General features: G+C 38.2%; 1 protein-coding gene across 7 annotated transcripts in view; it reads left to right on the top strand.

The window, feature by feature from the left end:
- The window catches only part of Trio (trio Rho guanine nucleotide exchange factor), a 331,000-nt gene that overhangs the window by 294,865 nt on the left and 20,136 nt on the right, over positions 1–15,999 (top strand). For 6 of the 7 annotated variants that reach the window (XM_078018036.1, XM_078018031.1, XM_078018037.1 and 3 more), the window contains 9 exons: positions 4,309–4,457; positions 5,600–5,666; positions 7,176–7,279; positions 9,321–9,390; positions 11,818–11,907; positions 12,463–12,555; positions 13,246–13,296; positions 13,497–13,574; positions 14,426–14,617. In XM_078018036.1, the coding sequence (XP_077874162.1) occupies positions 4,309–4,457; positions 5,600–5,666; positions 7,176–7,279; positions 9,321–9,390; positions 11,818–11,907; positions 12,463–12,555; positions 13,246–13,296; positions 13,497–13,574; positions 14,426–14,617 (894 nt within the window). Of the gene's footprint in view, positions 1–4,308; positions 4,458–5,599; positions 5,667–7,175; positions 7,280–8,144; positions 8,280–9,320; positions 9,391–11,817; positions 11,908–12,462; positions 12,556–13,245; positions 13,297–13,496; positions 13,575–14,425; positions 14,618–15,999 lie in introns of those variants that run through there. The other variant, XM_078018049.1, reaches the window with a different exon arrangement.

Below are 15,999 nucleotides of genomic sequence, written 5' to 3'. Positions count from 1 at the left end.
GCCTCTAATGAAACTGGCTTGACATGGTCAGATGGGAATTATATATAAGACACATTTTAAACCCCTGCCATCACAGTGAGAAAGACACACTAAGCTTTGAAATTAGACAGGAAATTGGTAGGACTTGAGAGATAACTCAAGAATTTGGACTCCAGTGGTGAGGAATTTAGAATCATGCCAATATAAATTGAATTACCACCACCGACTTGCTTTAGAGACAAGTTGATTAATGGTCTAAATGAAAGGTGCTTAAATTATATCCAGTGAGTCTTCAGGCATCCTTAACATTTTTTAAAAGGCCATTTATATCCATCAATTATATAACCATTAGAATCATTCTTATCTAATAATAGAAAAGGTTTCTCAGGGAATGCTGTAAGGCAGCACTTGCCTGCCTGCTAGTCATTATTCTACAAGTGTAATTCCATGTGCAGTGCTGTGTTTTATTGTAATTCATTTGGGTGGACCTCCAAATGGAGAGATGGTCCATGATTAGTCCTTTTGACTTCCTTTTGTGTTCTCTTTTTTCATTTCTGAGGAACTCAACATTTTCTGTTTACTCAGATGAAATAGTTGTTTCTTCTCACTTATGTCCCCTCTTAACAGGCTATTGGCATAGTGAAGAGGGCATAGGTTTTGGAGGCAGATGGACTTGGGTTCAAAGTTTCCTTCTAAGAGTTGGGTTCCACCAGGCAAGTGCCTCAGCCTCTCTGAGCCTGTATCTTTCCCCTGTAAATTGGGGAGGGGTCATCAACAGGGGGGTGCTGTTTGCTAAGCTTCTCACAGTGTTCCACAGGGTGTGTATGGATGCCTTCCCTTCTTTATTATGTCATGAAATCTAGATTCTTCCCTCTTTTCTGGTTCAAAGGAAACAGTTCTTCAAGGATTGCCAGTCACTGATCCCCAGATGCCAAATGGGAGCTACTTATTGTCAATAAAAATTCTAGTCAATCATTTTAATATCCTTCAAACTTGTCCTGCACCCTGTGACACTGCAGATTCTTGGCCATCATGCCTGTCATTGTGTGGGTGATCTCTAAGGCTGTATCACCTCATGATTGTATTCGAACACTGAATTATTTGTCCATCAAAAGCTATATATTACTTTATTGGATTGCAGAGATGATATTCAACTTTTATATAATATGATGTCCAAGAAATGAACCTTCCTAAACCTAAAACCTGAAAGGTCTATATGAAAAATAAAAAAGCCACTCTAAAAAAAAATGTTCCTTGTGTCCTGAGACCTACTACTCACTTAAACTGGAATGCAACTTAAATAATTGCAGAATAAGAACTAGCCAGCTGACCAAGGATTGCCTCATAGCACTTCTGGGAAAATAAATTACTTTTAACTGTTCATCTGTAGCCTGTTGTCAGAGTGACTATTTTAATTAACTATGTGGTTTTCTTCTCTACACTGGTCAAAATATAAAGGGAGACAGAAGAATGAAAATAAGTCAAATAACATCTAAAACTTAGGATGTTAGATGAACAATAAAGCAAAGGAAATCAGATGAATTCATAGAGATAAAAGCAGAAGATAATGAATCAGAAAACAATAGAATTATATATAAAACCAAAATGTTTTTAAGTAAACAGACATATAATAACCTTCTTTTAAAAATAGAAAGCAGGGCTGGGGTTGTAGCTCAGTGGTAGAACGCTTGCCTCGCACATGTAAGGCCCTGGATTCGATCCTCACCACCACATAAAAATAAATTAATTAAAATAAGATAGTGTGTCCATCAACAATTTTAAAAAAAAATTTAAGTAGAAAGCACAAATGTACAAAATTAAGAGGTTATAAGGGAAGGATAAACTCAGGAAATTCAAACAATCAGAAAGATGTAACTTTATTCAAGTCTTTGAAAGTAAACTTGAAATGAAACCTTAGATGAAATGGTAGTTTCCTAAGAAAATATTTTACCAAAACTGCAGTGGTGCATGACTGTAATCCCAGCAGCTCAGGAGGCTAAAGTAGGAGGATCAAAGTTCAAAGCCAGCTTCAGCAATTTAGCAAGGCTCTGAGTAACTCAGTGATACCCTAAAATTTAAAAAAGAGCTGGGGATGTGGCTCGGTAGTTAAGTGCCCCTGGGTTCAATCCCCAGAACCAAAAAAAAAAAAAAAAACTAATTTCAGAAAAGCTTGAATGTCTATGCAGACATATCTCCACATAAGAAACAGAGAAAGTTGACAAGGGCCCACCCACAAAACCAAGAGGATTCCACAAACACTTCATTCAAAAACCAAAAAAAAAAAAAAAAGGTCCCATGTTGCAGATACGAGACAGCGTTGTGCTGATAGTAACTTTTCACACATTTGTGTAAGAGGCACACGGGCGGCACGGAAGCAGTGACCATCACAGATAACCAAACCTGCTTTCTCCACAGGTCCTTGAGACCTGTTATGTCAGTCCTGACAGCCGTTCCAGGTTATAAAGACAGGTCCCCACGGACACCAGTGAAGTCCACGACTACGTCTGTGCTCTCTCAGAACATCTGCCTTTCTCTTCTTTTTTCTTTCTCACTATTCACGTGAACAGAATTCAACCTAATGAGCTTCAGCTGTCTAGTCAGAACACAGAACAGAAGGTCCTCCCCTTGGTCCCCAGACTTAGGCCTTCTGTCAAAGACCAAGTTGATCTGATGAGCATGAAGCAAGCTCTGGTACTTACAGTACAATGTTTGCTGCACGTAAAGATCAACAGCTGTTTATTTAAAAGAACATAATTTTTGGATCAAACTCTTGTTTTTTATTATTAACTAACTTAGTACTCTATTTTTCATATATAAGAGTAGTAGTTGTGTGTGTTTGTCGTCGTCGTTTTTTACAGCTCTATAGATGTGTTTAACAAAATTGCATGTATAGACTTTGTGTCCTAAAAACTCTGCTCACCAACCAAGTCAGATTCAGTCTGTAACTGTTAAGGGAAGAAAATAGACAAGTATTAGCAATTTTAGTTTACTGATATCAAAATCAGCTATTAAATGAAGTTTTGTGTTCTTAGACTTTTGCTGTTTGTCCAGAGATAAGTTAATCACATTTTTCTAGTTAAATCATTTCAATATATCTATCTGACTGGGTTTTTTGGAAAATTTAAGAGAACTATAATCCCTATGAGCTTTGAGAATCAGGTAAAGAAATGGAATTAACATATACCATCAATTGCTAAGTAAGCATTGTCACGTTAATCCAGGGACAGATGTCTTCAGAATTCAATTCATAGATTTATTGAACACCTGCAAAGCTCTGTGTGAGGTTTTGCAAAGAATATAAAACAATGAAAACAATCACCAGCTGTGACTATAAACCAATAGGGGAATATGTTAGCAGCTTTCCGTTACTGTAACAAAATACCTGAGATAAGTTTAAAAAAGATGAAAAGTTTATTTGGGCTCATAGTTCCGGAGGTTTCAGTCCATGGTCAGTCGGCCCCATTGCTTTTCGATCTCCATCAAAGCAGCACATTATGGCAGGAACACGTGGAGGAATGCTGTTCATCTCACGGCTGTGAGAAAAAAAGAGAAGAAGGTAAGAAGAGACAGTTCTTTAAAGGGCATGCCCCCAGTGATCTGTGACCTGCCACCAGACTACACCTCTTAAAGTCTCTACTGCCTCTCAGTAACACTATGGACTATGGGGGGGGGGGGCTTTGAGGGAGGTCTTCCTGCCAGACCGCAGCAGCAGGGAGAGTGTTTTGGAGAAGTGACTTGAGTACTGCTTCTTGGAGAAGGGATAGGAAGGATTACTCATTGACTTTGTCTGAGTTGCCTGTATGCAATGAAATACGAGTAAGGCTGCATGAATACTCAAGAAACAAGCCAAGTTTGTTAAGCCAGAGATTGCTGACGTTGCTCCAAGCCTACCAACAGTGTGCATGGGCACAGCATCTAGGGGCCAAACTGACCTCTTCACACCCATCTGAAAGGCCTGTGCTTTCAATTGGCAGAAATATAGCCAAAAATAAAATGGCAAAATCTAAAATAAGTAATACATCCAGGAAGAAGCATAGTACTTCGGTGTATGAAAGTCTGTACTTTCTCATTATTTGGTAACAAAGAATAAAATGTATAACTTCATTATTCTTTTCACTCTCACTTGCCTTTCTTGTCAGCTCCTCTGATTGAATTCTTTTATTAATAGTATAGCTTTATTTGATATTAAATAATGTGTAATTTCATAAAAATAAACATTTTATGGTTTTATAAAAACACATCTTCTGTATTTAAGATTTTCTTACCCTAGTTTCAGCCTGTCATGGACTGTAGGCACTAACGGTTGTTGGTTATCTACATTTCTTCCAGGCACTGGAGGATCGTCCTAGCTCCCTCCTCGTTGACCAGGGAGACAGCAGCAGCCCCTCCTTCAACCCATCGGACAATTCCCTTCTCTCTTCCTCCTCGCCCATTGATGAGATGGAAGAAAGGAAATCCAGCTCTTTAAAGAGAAGGCAGTAAGACAGAAATGTTTTCATTCTCATTATTTTCCAAGTTCCCTCCTGACTTTGTCTTGGTGTCACCTTCAAAAATGAGACTGGAATTGGTCTCTAAATTAGCAAAAAGGAGTTTTGGGGTCTCTTGTTGAGTACTGTACAGTTATATGTGTGAGAGAGAGAAGCACTCAGAGCCTCAGGGGTGCAGTAAGCCAGATTTTTGTTTTCTACTTGTTTGTTTGTCTATTAAACATTATAAGTAAAAAATGATGCAAGACAAGAACATCTTCTGTCACTCATGGCCTGAAATTCCTCTGCCTTCTCTTGTATAGTAATTGTGAAAGAAGAAAGCAACATAAAATTAGAACTAGTCCCAAAAGCTTGAATATTTTTCACAAATAATGTGGTGGCACTGTTTCTCAGTTCCAGCAAAGCCGCTTATGGTGAAAATATTTATTGAAAAATATTACAAGAGGTTTAAACTTGCCCTTGGAAAAAAAGAACTAGGCTGCATGAGGGCAGAGACTTGGTTTACTTGGTAGCCTTGAATGGCATAGGGCACACAGAAGGTGGCAGGTGTGTGTTAGTTGAATTAATGAATGAATGAGCAAATTAACAGACAAGTAAACAATGAGCAAACACATGAATCTTTTCAGGCCACTTGAGATTGTTTGCTATACTTATCAAGTGGTTGGCCTCTATCACCTGAGTGCTCCTACTTACTGAAATTTTCAAATACTAATACTGCCAAATGATGTGTTCAGACCCAAGACTTTAAACATTTGAGTTAAATTTTTTTTCCTCATGTCCATTGAAGCTTAAAACAACCTTTTAAAGAAAGATTCCCTTAATGTCATACCTTTAAAACAAAGTTGTATCTAAACTTCTCTTTTTTGTTCTATATATGCAGTCAGAATCCAGTAGCGTGCATTTACCCTGATTGCCCCCATGAACATGTGTCTGAGTGTCTTTTGACCTTCAGACCTCTTGTGGGTCACTCACCTGAATGTATAAGTGATTTAGGGCACTTAAGAATTTAAGACCTAGTTGTGTAAATCTGATATATTACCATATAATTCTGACAAAAGCAAAAGTGTAGACATATTCATTTAGAAAACAAAACATTTCGATTGTAAATCCCATTTTTCTCACTATTTTTCTAGCTACGTCTTGCAAGAATTAGTGGAGACAGAGCGTGACTATGTACGAGACCTTGGCTACGTGGTTGAAGTATGTACTTTCAAATATTTAGCAACCTGTATCAATCCTAAGAGCTGTTCAGAGAAGTATCACTTGAGACAGTTTAATAATTTTATCTTCTCAAAAGCTTTAAAAACATTTTTCACACAAACAGGAGCCAACAGATTTTACCAAGAGTTAAAATTTAGCCAGTTATCTTTACAAGCAAATCTATATTCAGTTCTATATTCAGTGTAATGATTGCCCAAGAAAATCAAATTTGGTCCCAGTACACATACAACTGAATCTATATTCAATTGAAAAGCCCCCCCTTTTTTTTTTTTTTTTTTTTGCTTAGTACATCTTAGTGTGTTTTTCTGGTGTTTTGGGGAGTGGGAGGTACTAGGGATTGAACTCTAGGACACTGGACTACTAAGCCACATTCCCAGCCCTATTTTTTATTTGATTTAGAGACAGGGTCTCACTGAGTTGCTTAGTGCCTCACTTTTGCTGAGGCTGGCTTTGAACTTGCATCAGACTCCAGAGCTGCTGGGATTACGGGCGTGTACCACCACGCCCAGCTGGTATGATTTTTTTTTTAAGTAAGTTTTTAAATTACATGCAACCATTGCAACCATTTTTGTAGTTACGTATGAAAATCTTGAATTTATGGATATCATCACAGAAATGACATTAGTAGTTGAAGAACTTCATATGGCTCAGATACGGATTCAGTTTTACCCAGAATCCATATATGTTCAGAGTTGCCAGTTTCATTGGCCAGAAGGTGCTGAAGACTTAACCATAGCACAACCAAGCTTTTTATACTAGTACGTTAAGGGCATAATCATATTAATAAACTTAATTCATCAAAAAGCTGCTTTTCCAGTAAAAAATAGTATCATTTATTCTTTCAGCATTGCAGTACAAGTTACAGTTTATAGTTAATACATTTTACAGTTAATGGTGTGGTATTAACAAAAGATTCAACATGCTTGAATTCTCTGCAGTCATTTTTAACTGTGAGGCAAGTAACTTGAATACTGAAGAGGTTCTTGTACAGACTGAATCCCACTTGATTTAAATTGAAGTTTTAAAGCAAGTTTAATAGCACGTTTCATCCACTGTGGTCAAAAAATCAATTTATGAAAATAATATTGTTTAATTTCTCACAGAGTATATAATCATCCAAAAAATGAAAATCTTTGTTATCAAATATTTGTCTTTGAGATAAATAAGAAAATGTATTTCTAATCAAATATTTAATATCCAATCAGATTGTTTTATGAAATATTTTTATCTTTATTTAAACTATTTCAGTTCCTTAGAAGAATTTTGATCTATGAATGCTAAATAGTTCCAGAAGAGAAAATTACAGCAATGACTGTTAGAGTATATTTCAAATAACAGTTAAGGACACTTTTTATGTACAGTTTTTTGTTCGTTTTAAATTAAGACAATGCATATTGTCTGACTCGTTCTTTGGAACTATTAATTGATAATTCATTACTTGGTTCAAACATTCCATAAATAATCTCATGCTGCCATCTTCCATTACAGGGCTACATGGCACTTATGAAAGAAGATGGTGTTCCTGATGACATGAAGGGAAAAGACAAGATTGTGTTTGGCAACATCCATCAGATTTATGACTGGCACAGAGAGTATGTAGAGCACATATCATGCTTGACAGTATGCAAAGCATCCACACTTACTCACCTTGTCGGGTCAGCCCAGTGGTGAAGGAGATTACAGATACATCTCATTTTATTACCCAGGTAGCCTCACGGAGGAAGCTGGCACAAAGGACATATTGATGCACCAAGATGTTTTGTAGTCCCATTCATGTGTGGGCAGGAGTCTTATGTTTTTCATGCTGGTCCACACTCTAATTTTAGGTCAGGGAGTAGCCAGAAGCACCTCACAGAGGCCACCTGCAATGGGGCCATGGCCAAGTCACAACCTTAAACCATTTGCTTCACATTCTGTTTCTGTTTCATCTACACCACCCCATGGGATTTATGAAGACATACTGGGTTGATACTTGAAAAGCATTTAGAATAGCATCTTCTTATAAGTAAAAGTACAGCTATCTTTTAACTAAATACAAATTATTTTAGAGGCTTGTGAATACATTCATTTGTCCAACTCAGTTTAATGATTGTCCAAGAAAATCAAATTTGGTTCCAGTACACATCTGTCCTAACCAGGAGGAGAGCCACATGGCAGCTGGTGCTACCATAGTGTCCCTTGGCCTGCTGGAGCTTTCCATCACACACCTGTCCCTTCAGGTCACTTTTCTTATAATTTTAAAAATCCTTAAACATCTGGGGATTGCTTAGTGCTAGCCGCTGATAATTCTGTGGGACATTCAAGCTGCATTCACCTGGTCAGGCCTCCTGCTGTCCCGTCTTTACATGCCAGAGCTGCATTCACAGACAGAGCCTTCCTTTCTCTCCAGAGCTGAGGCTAGGGTGTTGTTCTCATTAGGCCTGCACGTTCCAACCAGGTGTGTTCTCTTATACGCAGAAAGCAGAGACAGTTGTGCCCTTTAGACTAAAATATTGTACAGATATAAAGAGGGATTGCAGTGGTGTACATCAAGAACGATTTTGTGAATTGTCTTCTTATCCCTCCTAATGGAATATAAAACCTTTGAATCCAGGTATGGGTGTTCCCTTTTTTTTAATATTATCAGTAATATTAAATATTAGCAATATTTAATATTAGTAATATTTAATACTAAAATTAGTAATATTAAAAAATGCCTAATTCATTGTTACTCATAAACAAATGATTGGCCAACTTTAAAAATAACACTCCAATATGTATGTAACTCTAATGTATAAACTATATAGACTTACCAAAAGCCCAGTGAAACCAATTTAAAAGGAATATTCAATCTTGTTATTTAGTCTTCTACTCCCAAGGCTAAGACTGTGATGGGGAATGGGGAGGCAACCCATTTGTTCCTGAAATGATCAAAGAACTTTCTTCCAGTGATACTGCCTGCCATAGCATTTACAGAGCTGGGAGGATATTAAAACTGCAAGTGCTACAGAATTCACATTGCCGTGCTGGTTTGTAGCTAACAAATACCAAGTATAAATATAAACATGCAAGTAGTAGTTTAGGTGAATATACATATTAAAAGAAGAAATCCTACTAGTATTTTGTACTGATTATATCTAATTTAATCTTAATGAGAGCTAGTATTTATAACCTACTACTTGATTTTGATGGTGTTTGATAAAACTTCAGAAAGCTGATACAGGTAACATAGTATTTTATCTGTTATCTGATCTGAGCCTCTAAAACTTAATATAGAGTCAATGTAAAATTCATAGGTGTGAAGATCAATTTTCAGAAGTGAAATGAATTCACTGCTTTGAAACACTTATTTTTCACTCAGTATTTAGTGAAAAATCTTAGTGTTTATGTCCTTGAAGAAAGTGAGACAAGAAATATTCAGACAAGAAAAACAAGTTTGCCAGTGGAGGAGTGCCTGATTCTGCCTTGTCTTTTACAGCTGCGTCTCTTCTTGCTTTATGTTCCTACAAATATTTTCTGTGTGGTTTACGTTAGTTTAATATAAATTTTGCTCTTACCAACTGCCTGTGTCTGAAAAGACTGTTTTGAAAATGTAAACCTTAATCCAAACTTAGAAAGCCAAGGGAATGGCTTTAATATATTCCCTGTTTTCAGCTTTTTTTTAGGAGAGTTAGAGAAGTGCCTCGAAGATCCAGAAAAACTAGGATCACTCTTTGTGAAACACGTAAGTTCAAAGGCATTATTTACATTCCAGTCTGATGTTGTATTTAGCCAACAGATTAAAGAAGAAATCACTCATAGTTTATAAGAATGCATATGTTAAGAATAAAATCAAACTATACAGTGTCGATGAGTGAGTTATCTGCTTTTCTGGTCCTGCCCCAGCTGGCTGTTTGGCTGATAACAGTACTGGTTGGTCATGGGACAGAGCCAGGCCTAAAGAAGGAAACTTTTGACATGTCTGCAGGTGGACAAGTATTTGGGGAAGATGCATAGAGGACTTAGCAGAGTAGCTAATATATCGAAAATAGGAGAATTAACATTGAGGTTTTATTTGAGGAAAGATCACTATATTTTTTTAAAAAGTTAATGACAAGCATTTATGCATTTTTGCAAATATCTTTACTGTCAGGCTTAATAGAAGTAGATTTTCATGTCTGCTTCTGCATTCAACCTATTGCTGTATGTTTTATGGTTAAAGTATATGAAAAGAATCCACACTCACACAGGTGTTAATCAGAAACAAGGTGAGTATCTTAATAGCCTCTGCAGGAAATTTTCTTAGGTACTACACCAAAATATGACTAGTGATCATTTCTTAATGGTTAGTTGCAGCATGTAATGTAAAAACCTGCTGGTGAACTTTTCCCTGGAAGTTACATTAAATCTGTTGGACTTTCTTGCACTTCAGGGCTCTTGTCCTAGGCTAGGTCTTGTGACATCCTGCCTCAGGCATTAGGAGACTGACTTGAGCAAACCTTTCAGGTGTTAATCATTTTATCCCCAAAATCACATTTTTAACATTGCTACCTGTGTTTTAGAAGTCTTTTAAGTATTATCAAGTTTTTTGTGGTAGACATGTTTCCAAAATTCTAATTTTTTGCTTTAAGCTGGAATTTTCATTATTCACACTCACTACCAGTTTTTCACCTTGAAATGACAGGCTTATTTTATCCATGTTCAATAAAATGTCTACTAGATATCGAAGCTTAAAGAATTGTAGCTTATGTCCAACACTCTTTCAAGTAAAATTGGTGGCCTATAAAAAAAAAGCAGTTGGTTCAAAGTACACGTATAAAGGCATGAATTGGCGTGAACATACTTTTATATGTGAAAAATTGAGCTCTATACGTGTAATAAGAATCGTAATGCATTCCACTGCTCTATATATGTAATAATATGTGAAAAATTGTGCTCTATGTGTGTAATAACAATTGTAATGCATTCCACTGCTGTCGTGTATTTTAAAAAATTAAATAAATAAAAGATTTTTAAAAAAAAAAAAAAAGGCAGTTGGTTCAGCCTGCAACTCGACCCCCTCAGGTGATTTCCCTCAAAGCAGTTATATAAGCAGAAGCACTATGCAGACTTCTGTCTTGTCACAAGAATGTTAAAAACTTGTATACTCCTGGTGGAGTTTTAGTAAAATAAGTAACTTCTTATTCATCCAGGATATTCTGAAGATAAGCTATTTTTTTGCTGTAAATTTGTAGCAGTGAGGAACACTTGCCACCGTGCCACTGTTGGTTCTGGATATCAGTGCAGATGTCAACATGGTGACAAAGGCGAAGGACATCTTAATGCTGTTTTGAAAAGAATCTTGACCTGATGGAACTACTTTGAAAGCCTCAGGCACCGCCAGGGCTGCACACCACACTCTGAGGGTCGCTGCAGTAAGGGAGGCTCACTGTCCACATTTTTTCCTGTCTTTTGGACTTGAGATTAAAGAGACTTTTTCTAGTTGTATGCAGAAACTTTTCTAGCTGTGTCCCAGCCACTCCAGACTAAGGCAGGAAGATGGCAAGTTGGAGGACAGTCTGGGCAACTTTTCTCAAGACCTTGTCTCCATATGAAATTCTTAAAAATGGGTAGGGATGTAGTTCAGTGGTAGAGCACTTTAGAGTGTGTAAAGCCTTAGGTTCAACCCCCAGTATTACCCAAAATAAGGAGCTTTTTCTTGTCTGCTAGGAATAGCTAGGCTTAACAGGACTATTGGCAGGACTTGGAGGAATGGGAATAATTCTTAGTTCAATATTAAGAAGTGTGTTCTTTTGCTGGCAGTGGTGTTTACTAATACTGTAAAGGATGTGGTCTGTGTAGGGGAACAATCATGAAGGTCTGTTTTCAGAGCCACCAACAGAACACTAGCCCGTGTCATGAGTCTGGAATGTGCTCCTGAGCCGGGCTGGGGATGTAGCTCAAGCGGTAGCGCACTCGCCTGGCATGCATGCGGCCCAGGTTCGATCCTCAGCACCACATAAAAACAAAGATGTTGTGTCCGTGGAATGTGCTCCTGAGAGCCTCAGCCATGCAGCTTTGTTTTAAGAAGTTTCCTTTATGAATGTGCTGAAATATGCATGTGTTCTTATATTCTGATTGAGTTTCCAGTTGTTATTGTTTTAACCCATCTGTTTGCCTTTTTCATTCCTAGGAGAGAAGGTTGCACATGTACATAGTTTATTGTCAAAATAAACCAAAGTCTGAGCACATTGTCTCAGAATACATTGATACCTTTTTTGAGGTAAGACCCATGATAGGAACAGAAACTATTTCTGAATTTTTTGTTACATTTTGAGTTCTAAAAATTTAAGTATCATTGGTTTCACAGGAAACAAAGCAATCTTCAGAAAACTGGCCTGAGCAATAAGAATTCTGAAGCTACATTTCTATCCTCTACGTCAGAGGAATGAGTATGAATTCAAGTCTATGGTCATGTCCCCTGCCATTCAGGGGATATCATCTTTAAGTGTTTTTATTGGCATAAACTTAAAGCTCATTAAAAATTCAGAATAATTCATGAGCAAAACTTTTGCCTAAAAATTTAAAAACAACAAATACATTTGTATGAACAAAAGAAAGCCATTGAAAAACGGTCTTTTAACAAATGTAAAAAACTTCTTTGAAAAACTGCTCACAAAGGTTAAAGTGTAAAACTCAGAAATCCTTAGAAATGGCTATTTTTCTTACTGTTTTTATCAGCAGTATTGTTGTCAGCCCTTTTGACAATTACAAGAAATGAAAAATTGCTTTTTAATGAACAATACTTAAGACAGTTTATTCTCATTTAAATCTACAGGACTTAAAGCAACGCCTTGGCCACAGACTGCAGCTCACAGATTTGTTAATCAAACCTGTGCAGAGAATTATGAAGTACCAGCTGTTGCTGAAGGTGAGGGGCTCCAGGGAATAAGCCCTGGGCTGGGGAGTAAGATTGGTGGAGTAAGATTGGTGAAAGAACAAGTCTCCATGGGGCGGGGAAGGCCGGGATTGGCAGGTGAGGAAAGTGGTTTGTTTCTGCGAGAAATATGAAGCTACCTCATTACCTCTAATTTTAAATATTTCAAAGTAAATTTTTAAAACTTTAATAAGACAAGTTACACTACCATCTCAGTTTTTCATTTACCTCAATTTCTGAATCAAATGTCAGTAAACGCAAGCTTGTTTCCTTGGAAGGATAATGATTTTTCTTCAGCTCTGTCGACTTTGAATGTTTCTTAGTCTTCTTAGAGCCTTGGATGAACTTACATTTTTATTCCCTATGTATCCCACTCTGCTTTATTTATTTTATTCCCTGCGTATCCCACTTAGTGATAACCCTGAATTGATTTAAATTACTAAACACAACTAAAGGCGACATCACATGAAACTTAGGACCTGGACATCAAGAGGGACAAGCTCCCATCTTGGAGTAGAACAGGAACCATCAGATTTGGAGTGGCTTTGCCATCAGGATGCCTTTTAGTTGTACTTCTGAGAATTGAATGAGAAAATAGAACTACAGCCCTGAGCCCAGTGCCTTGCATGACACACTGTGGTCCTCGCCTCTCTTACCATGTCCTTCTCTCCACTTTCCTTGCAGGACTTCCTTAAGTACTCCAAAAAAGCTAGTCTGGACACATCAGAATTAGAGGTACTTTGCGTCCTGGCTGTATCCATGCAGACCTCCCCTTGACTCTTCCCCGAGTATCCCCAGCATGGGGGTCTGGCCTGCCCCGGGCACTCATCAGAGGATGGGGAGGGAGAGGAACTGAACTTGGTGCAGTGGAGGGGCAGCCCTCAGATTTTTCCCAAGGAACTTGAACTTATGTTCTGCTTTCTCTACACCCACAGAAAGCCGTGGAAGTCATGTGCATAGTCCCAAAGCGGTGCAACGACATGATGAACGTGGGGAGGCTGCAAGGATTCGACGTAATGCAGCTGTTGTTCTTTGAAAGGGCTTCTCTGCCTTCTGTCCCTTTCTTTTGTTCTGCATTATTTCTTCCCACATTTAGAGAGTAGATCCTTTTTGATTAGTCTTCGGTCTTCTCCCACTTTACTCAACCTGATTGATATTTTCTTTCTACCTCTTTTTGGGCCCTCTACCTCTACCATCACAAGAATTGAGTTTCCTTTTTCTGCATTTAATGCTGTGGTAGCTAGGGATGCAGTAGGACACAGGTGGCCCCTACCCTTCAGCATCCCTGAGAGCTTGACTTTGGGTCACTGCTTTCCTCATCAGCCTAACAGACTTTCTTCCTATGGCTTACCAGACTCATATTACTCATTACATATCGTGAAAATAAGCTCAGAGCACAATCCTTATTTTCTGGCTCTTGAGTAAGGAGATGGGATTTTTTTACTTGCCTTGTCCCTGTTTTGCCAGAGAATTAGGTTTAAAGTTTTGGTACTGTGGTTCTCAGATTTAGCATGTACAAGCTTCCCTGGAGGGCTTCTGAAGACACAGACTCTGAGTATGTGTATGATTGTTCCTGCTGCTGGTTCAGGATTGCTCAGAGAGAGCAATGGTTCTAGGATGGAAAAGACTTTCAGACTCCACTCCTACTCTTCAGTTTTAAGTGAGGCCAGTGGTTATGCAGAAGCTGGCAAGACTTTTATTTATATAATCGTTCTGTTTGAGGCTAAGAGTTCATCACTATAAAAGAAAGAAAGAAAAAAAAGAAAAATATAGTATTCTGTGAGAAGAAACCTAAAGAAAATTAGATAACTTTGAGTGAAATGTTTTCTTTTCCCCTTCCTTTGCCCCATTTTTATTCTTTCAGGGTAAAATCGTCGCCCAGGGTAAACTGCTCTTGCAGGACACATTTTTGGTCACAGACCAAGATGCAGGACTTCTGCCTCGCTGCAAAGAGAGGCGAGTTTTCCTCTTTGAACAGATTGTCATATTCAGTGAACCACTAGACAAAAAAAAGGGTTTCTCCATGCCAGGATTCCTGTTTAAGAACAGTATCAAGGTAATGTGTGTCTGTGGAAGTTTTTTCATGTGCCAGCATGAAATATGTACCCATCTTACTTTCCTTTTTATGACAACATATTCTGGCTTATTAAATATCTAGAGAATCTTCTAGGACCCCCTTTTCCACTCTCTGTATTCAGGAACTGCTCATGTATTGCACATACCTGTGTCTGACTGTAGCCATTCACTGGGTAGAGTTTGTGTGCCACCTCTCTATGACCATGTAAAACCTTGATTTAAATTCAGAAGCACAGCTTTGGAGTATCACTCTTTGACCAGAGAAAATAGCTGCTCTGTGTCTTATTCTTTTCCTCCATTCAGCAAGGAAGTACCGAGCACTCAGCATTAGGCATGGAATTCCAGAGATGGACCAGTCAGCTACCCTCCAGGCTCTCATGTAGCATGCTGTCTAATGGAAGAGAGGGACAAATAAATGGACAAAGAAAATTATTGCAAATAGCCCTAAATCTGTAAATTGAGGATGAGACAGAAAAGAGCAGAAGAGGGCTCAGTCCCAGCAAATAGGCCTTAGGAGATACAAGTATCTCTCCCAGTTTCCTTCCCTCCTGTTTAGCAATGCAGCCTGGGGTCAGAAGGGAGATAAGTTTCCCTTTGTTAGTGTCTCCTACACTAAGCCACTTGGGTCCCTGAAGACCTCTCAGCACACTAGTAACATTGTAGCCTCCATGTGCCTGAACCTGGAGCAGATCTGTCCAGGGTTCAGCCTTTGGGCTTTAGGGCCTTCTACCCGTAATACCTTGCAGAGGCTTCAGGGCCAAGAAGCTGAAGGAAGTGGTTGCCTTCACCAGGAGATGAATTACAGTCCTGTATCTGTATCTCATGCCACCTCTAAGACCCCAGTCCCAGCCTTTGGAGACCTCTACCTCTGAGGTTCTGGGAGCATGGTCTCCCCTGTGCATGATGACCCACCAACCCCCATCAGAACTCCCACCTGTTCTTTTCACAAGTCACCAGACAGAAAATTGCTCCAGCACTTTAGAAATTCTCTCATTGTTATTTTATGTATTCTGCTTCTTCTATAATTATTTTCTGTATTTTAATCATGATAGCACATATACTTTCCTACGTTTTATTGATATTTAAATTTTTTTAAGTGGTATCTTCTTTTATTCCTGGGAAAGCAAGTAAGGAATAAACACTGGTCATTGCAGAGGGATTTTTTTTTTAAACAGTCCCAGGTCCACATTTCTAGTAGATTGTTTAAGCTATTAATCAAAACATTCAGCTCCTGATGATCTCCATGTAACTGAGTGAGACATTGAAAAGCTTCATGATAGAGGTTGAATATCCCTTATCTGAAATGCCTGGGACCAGAAGTGTTTCAGATTTTAAGGAGTTTTGTTCGTTCGGTTGGTTGGT

The sequence above is a fragment of the Ictidomys tridecemlineatus genome, chromosome 1, assembly GCF_052094955.1.
Source record: "Ictidomys tridecemlineatus isolate mIctTri1 chromosome 1, mIctTri1.hap1, whole genome shotgun sequence".
Classification (NCBI taxonomy): Eukaryota; Metazoa; Chordata; class Mammalia; order Rodentia; family Sciuridae; genus Ictidomys; species Ictidomys tridecemlineatus.
This window is presented reverse-complemented; position numbering and strand designations above follow the sequence as displayed.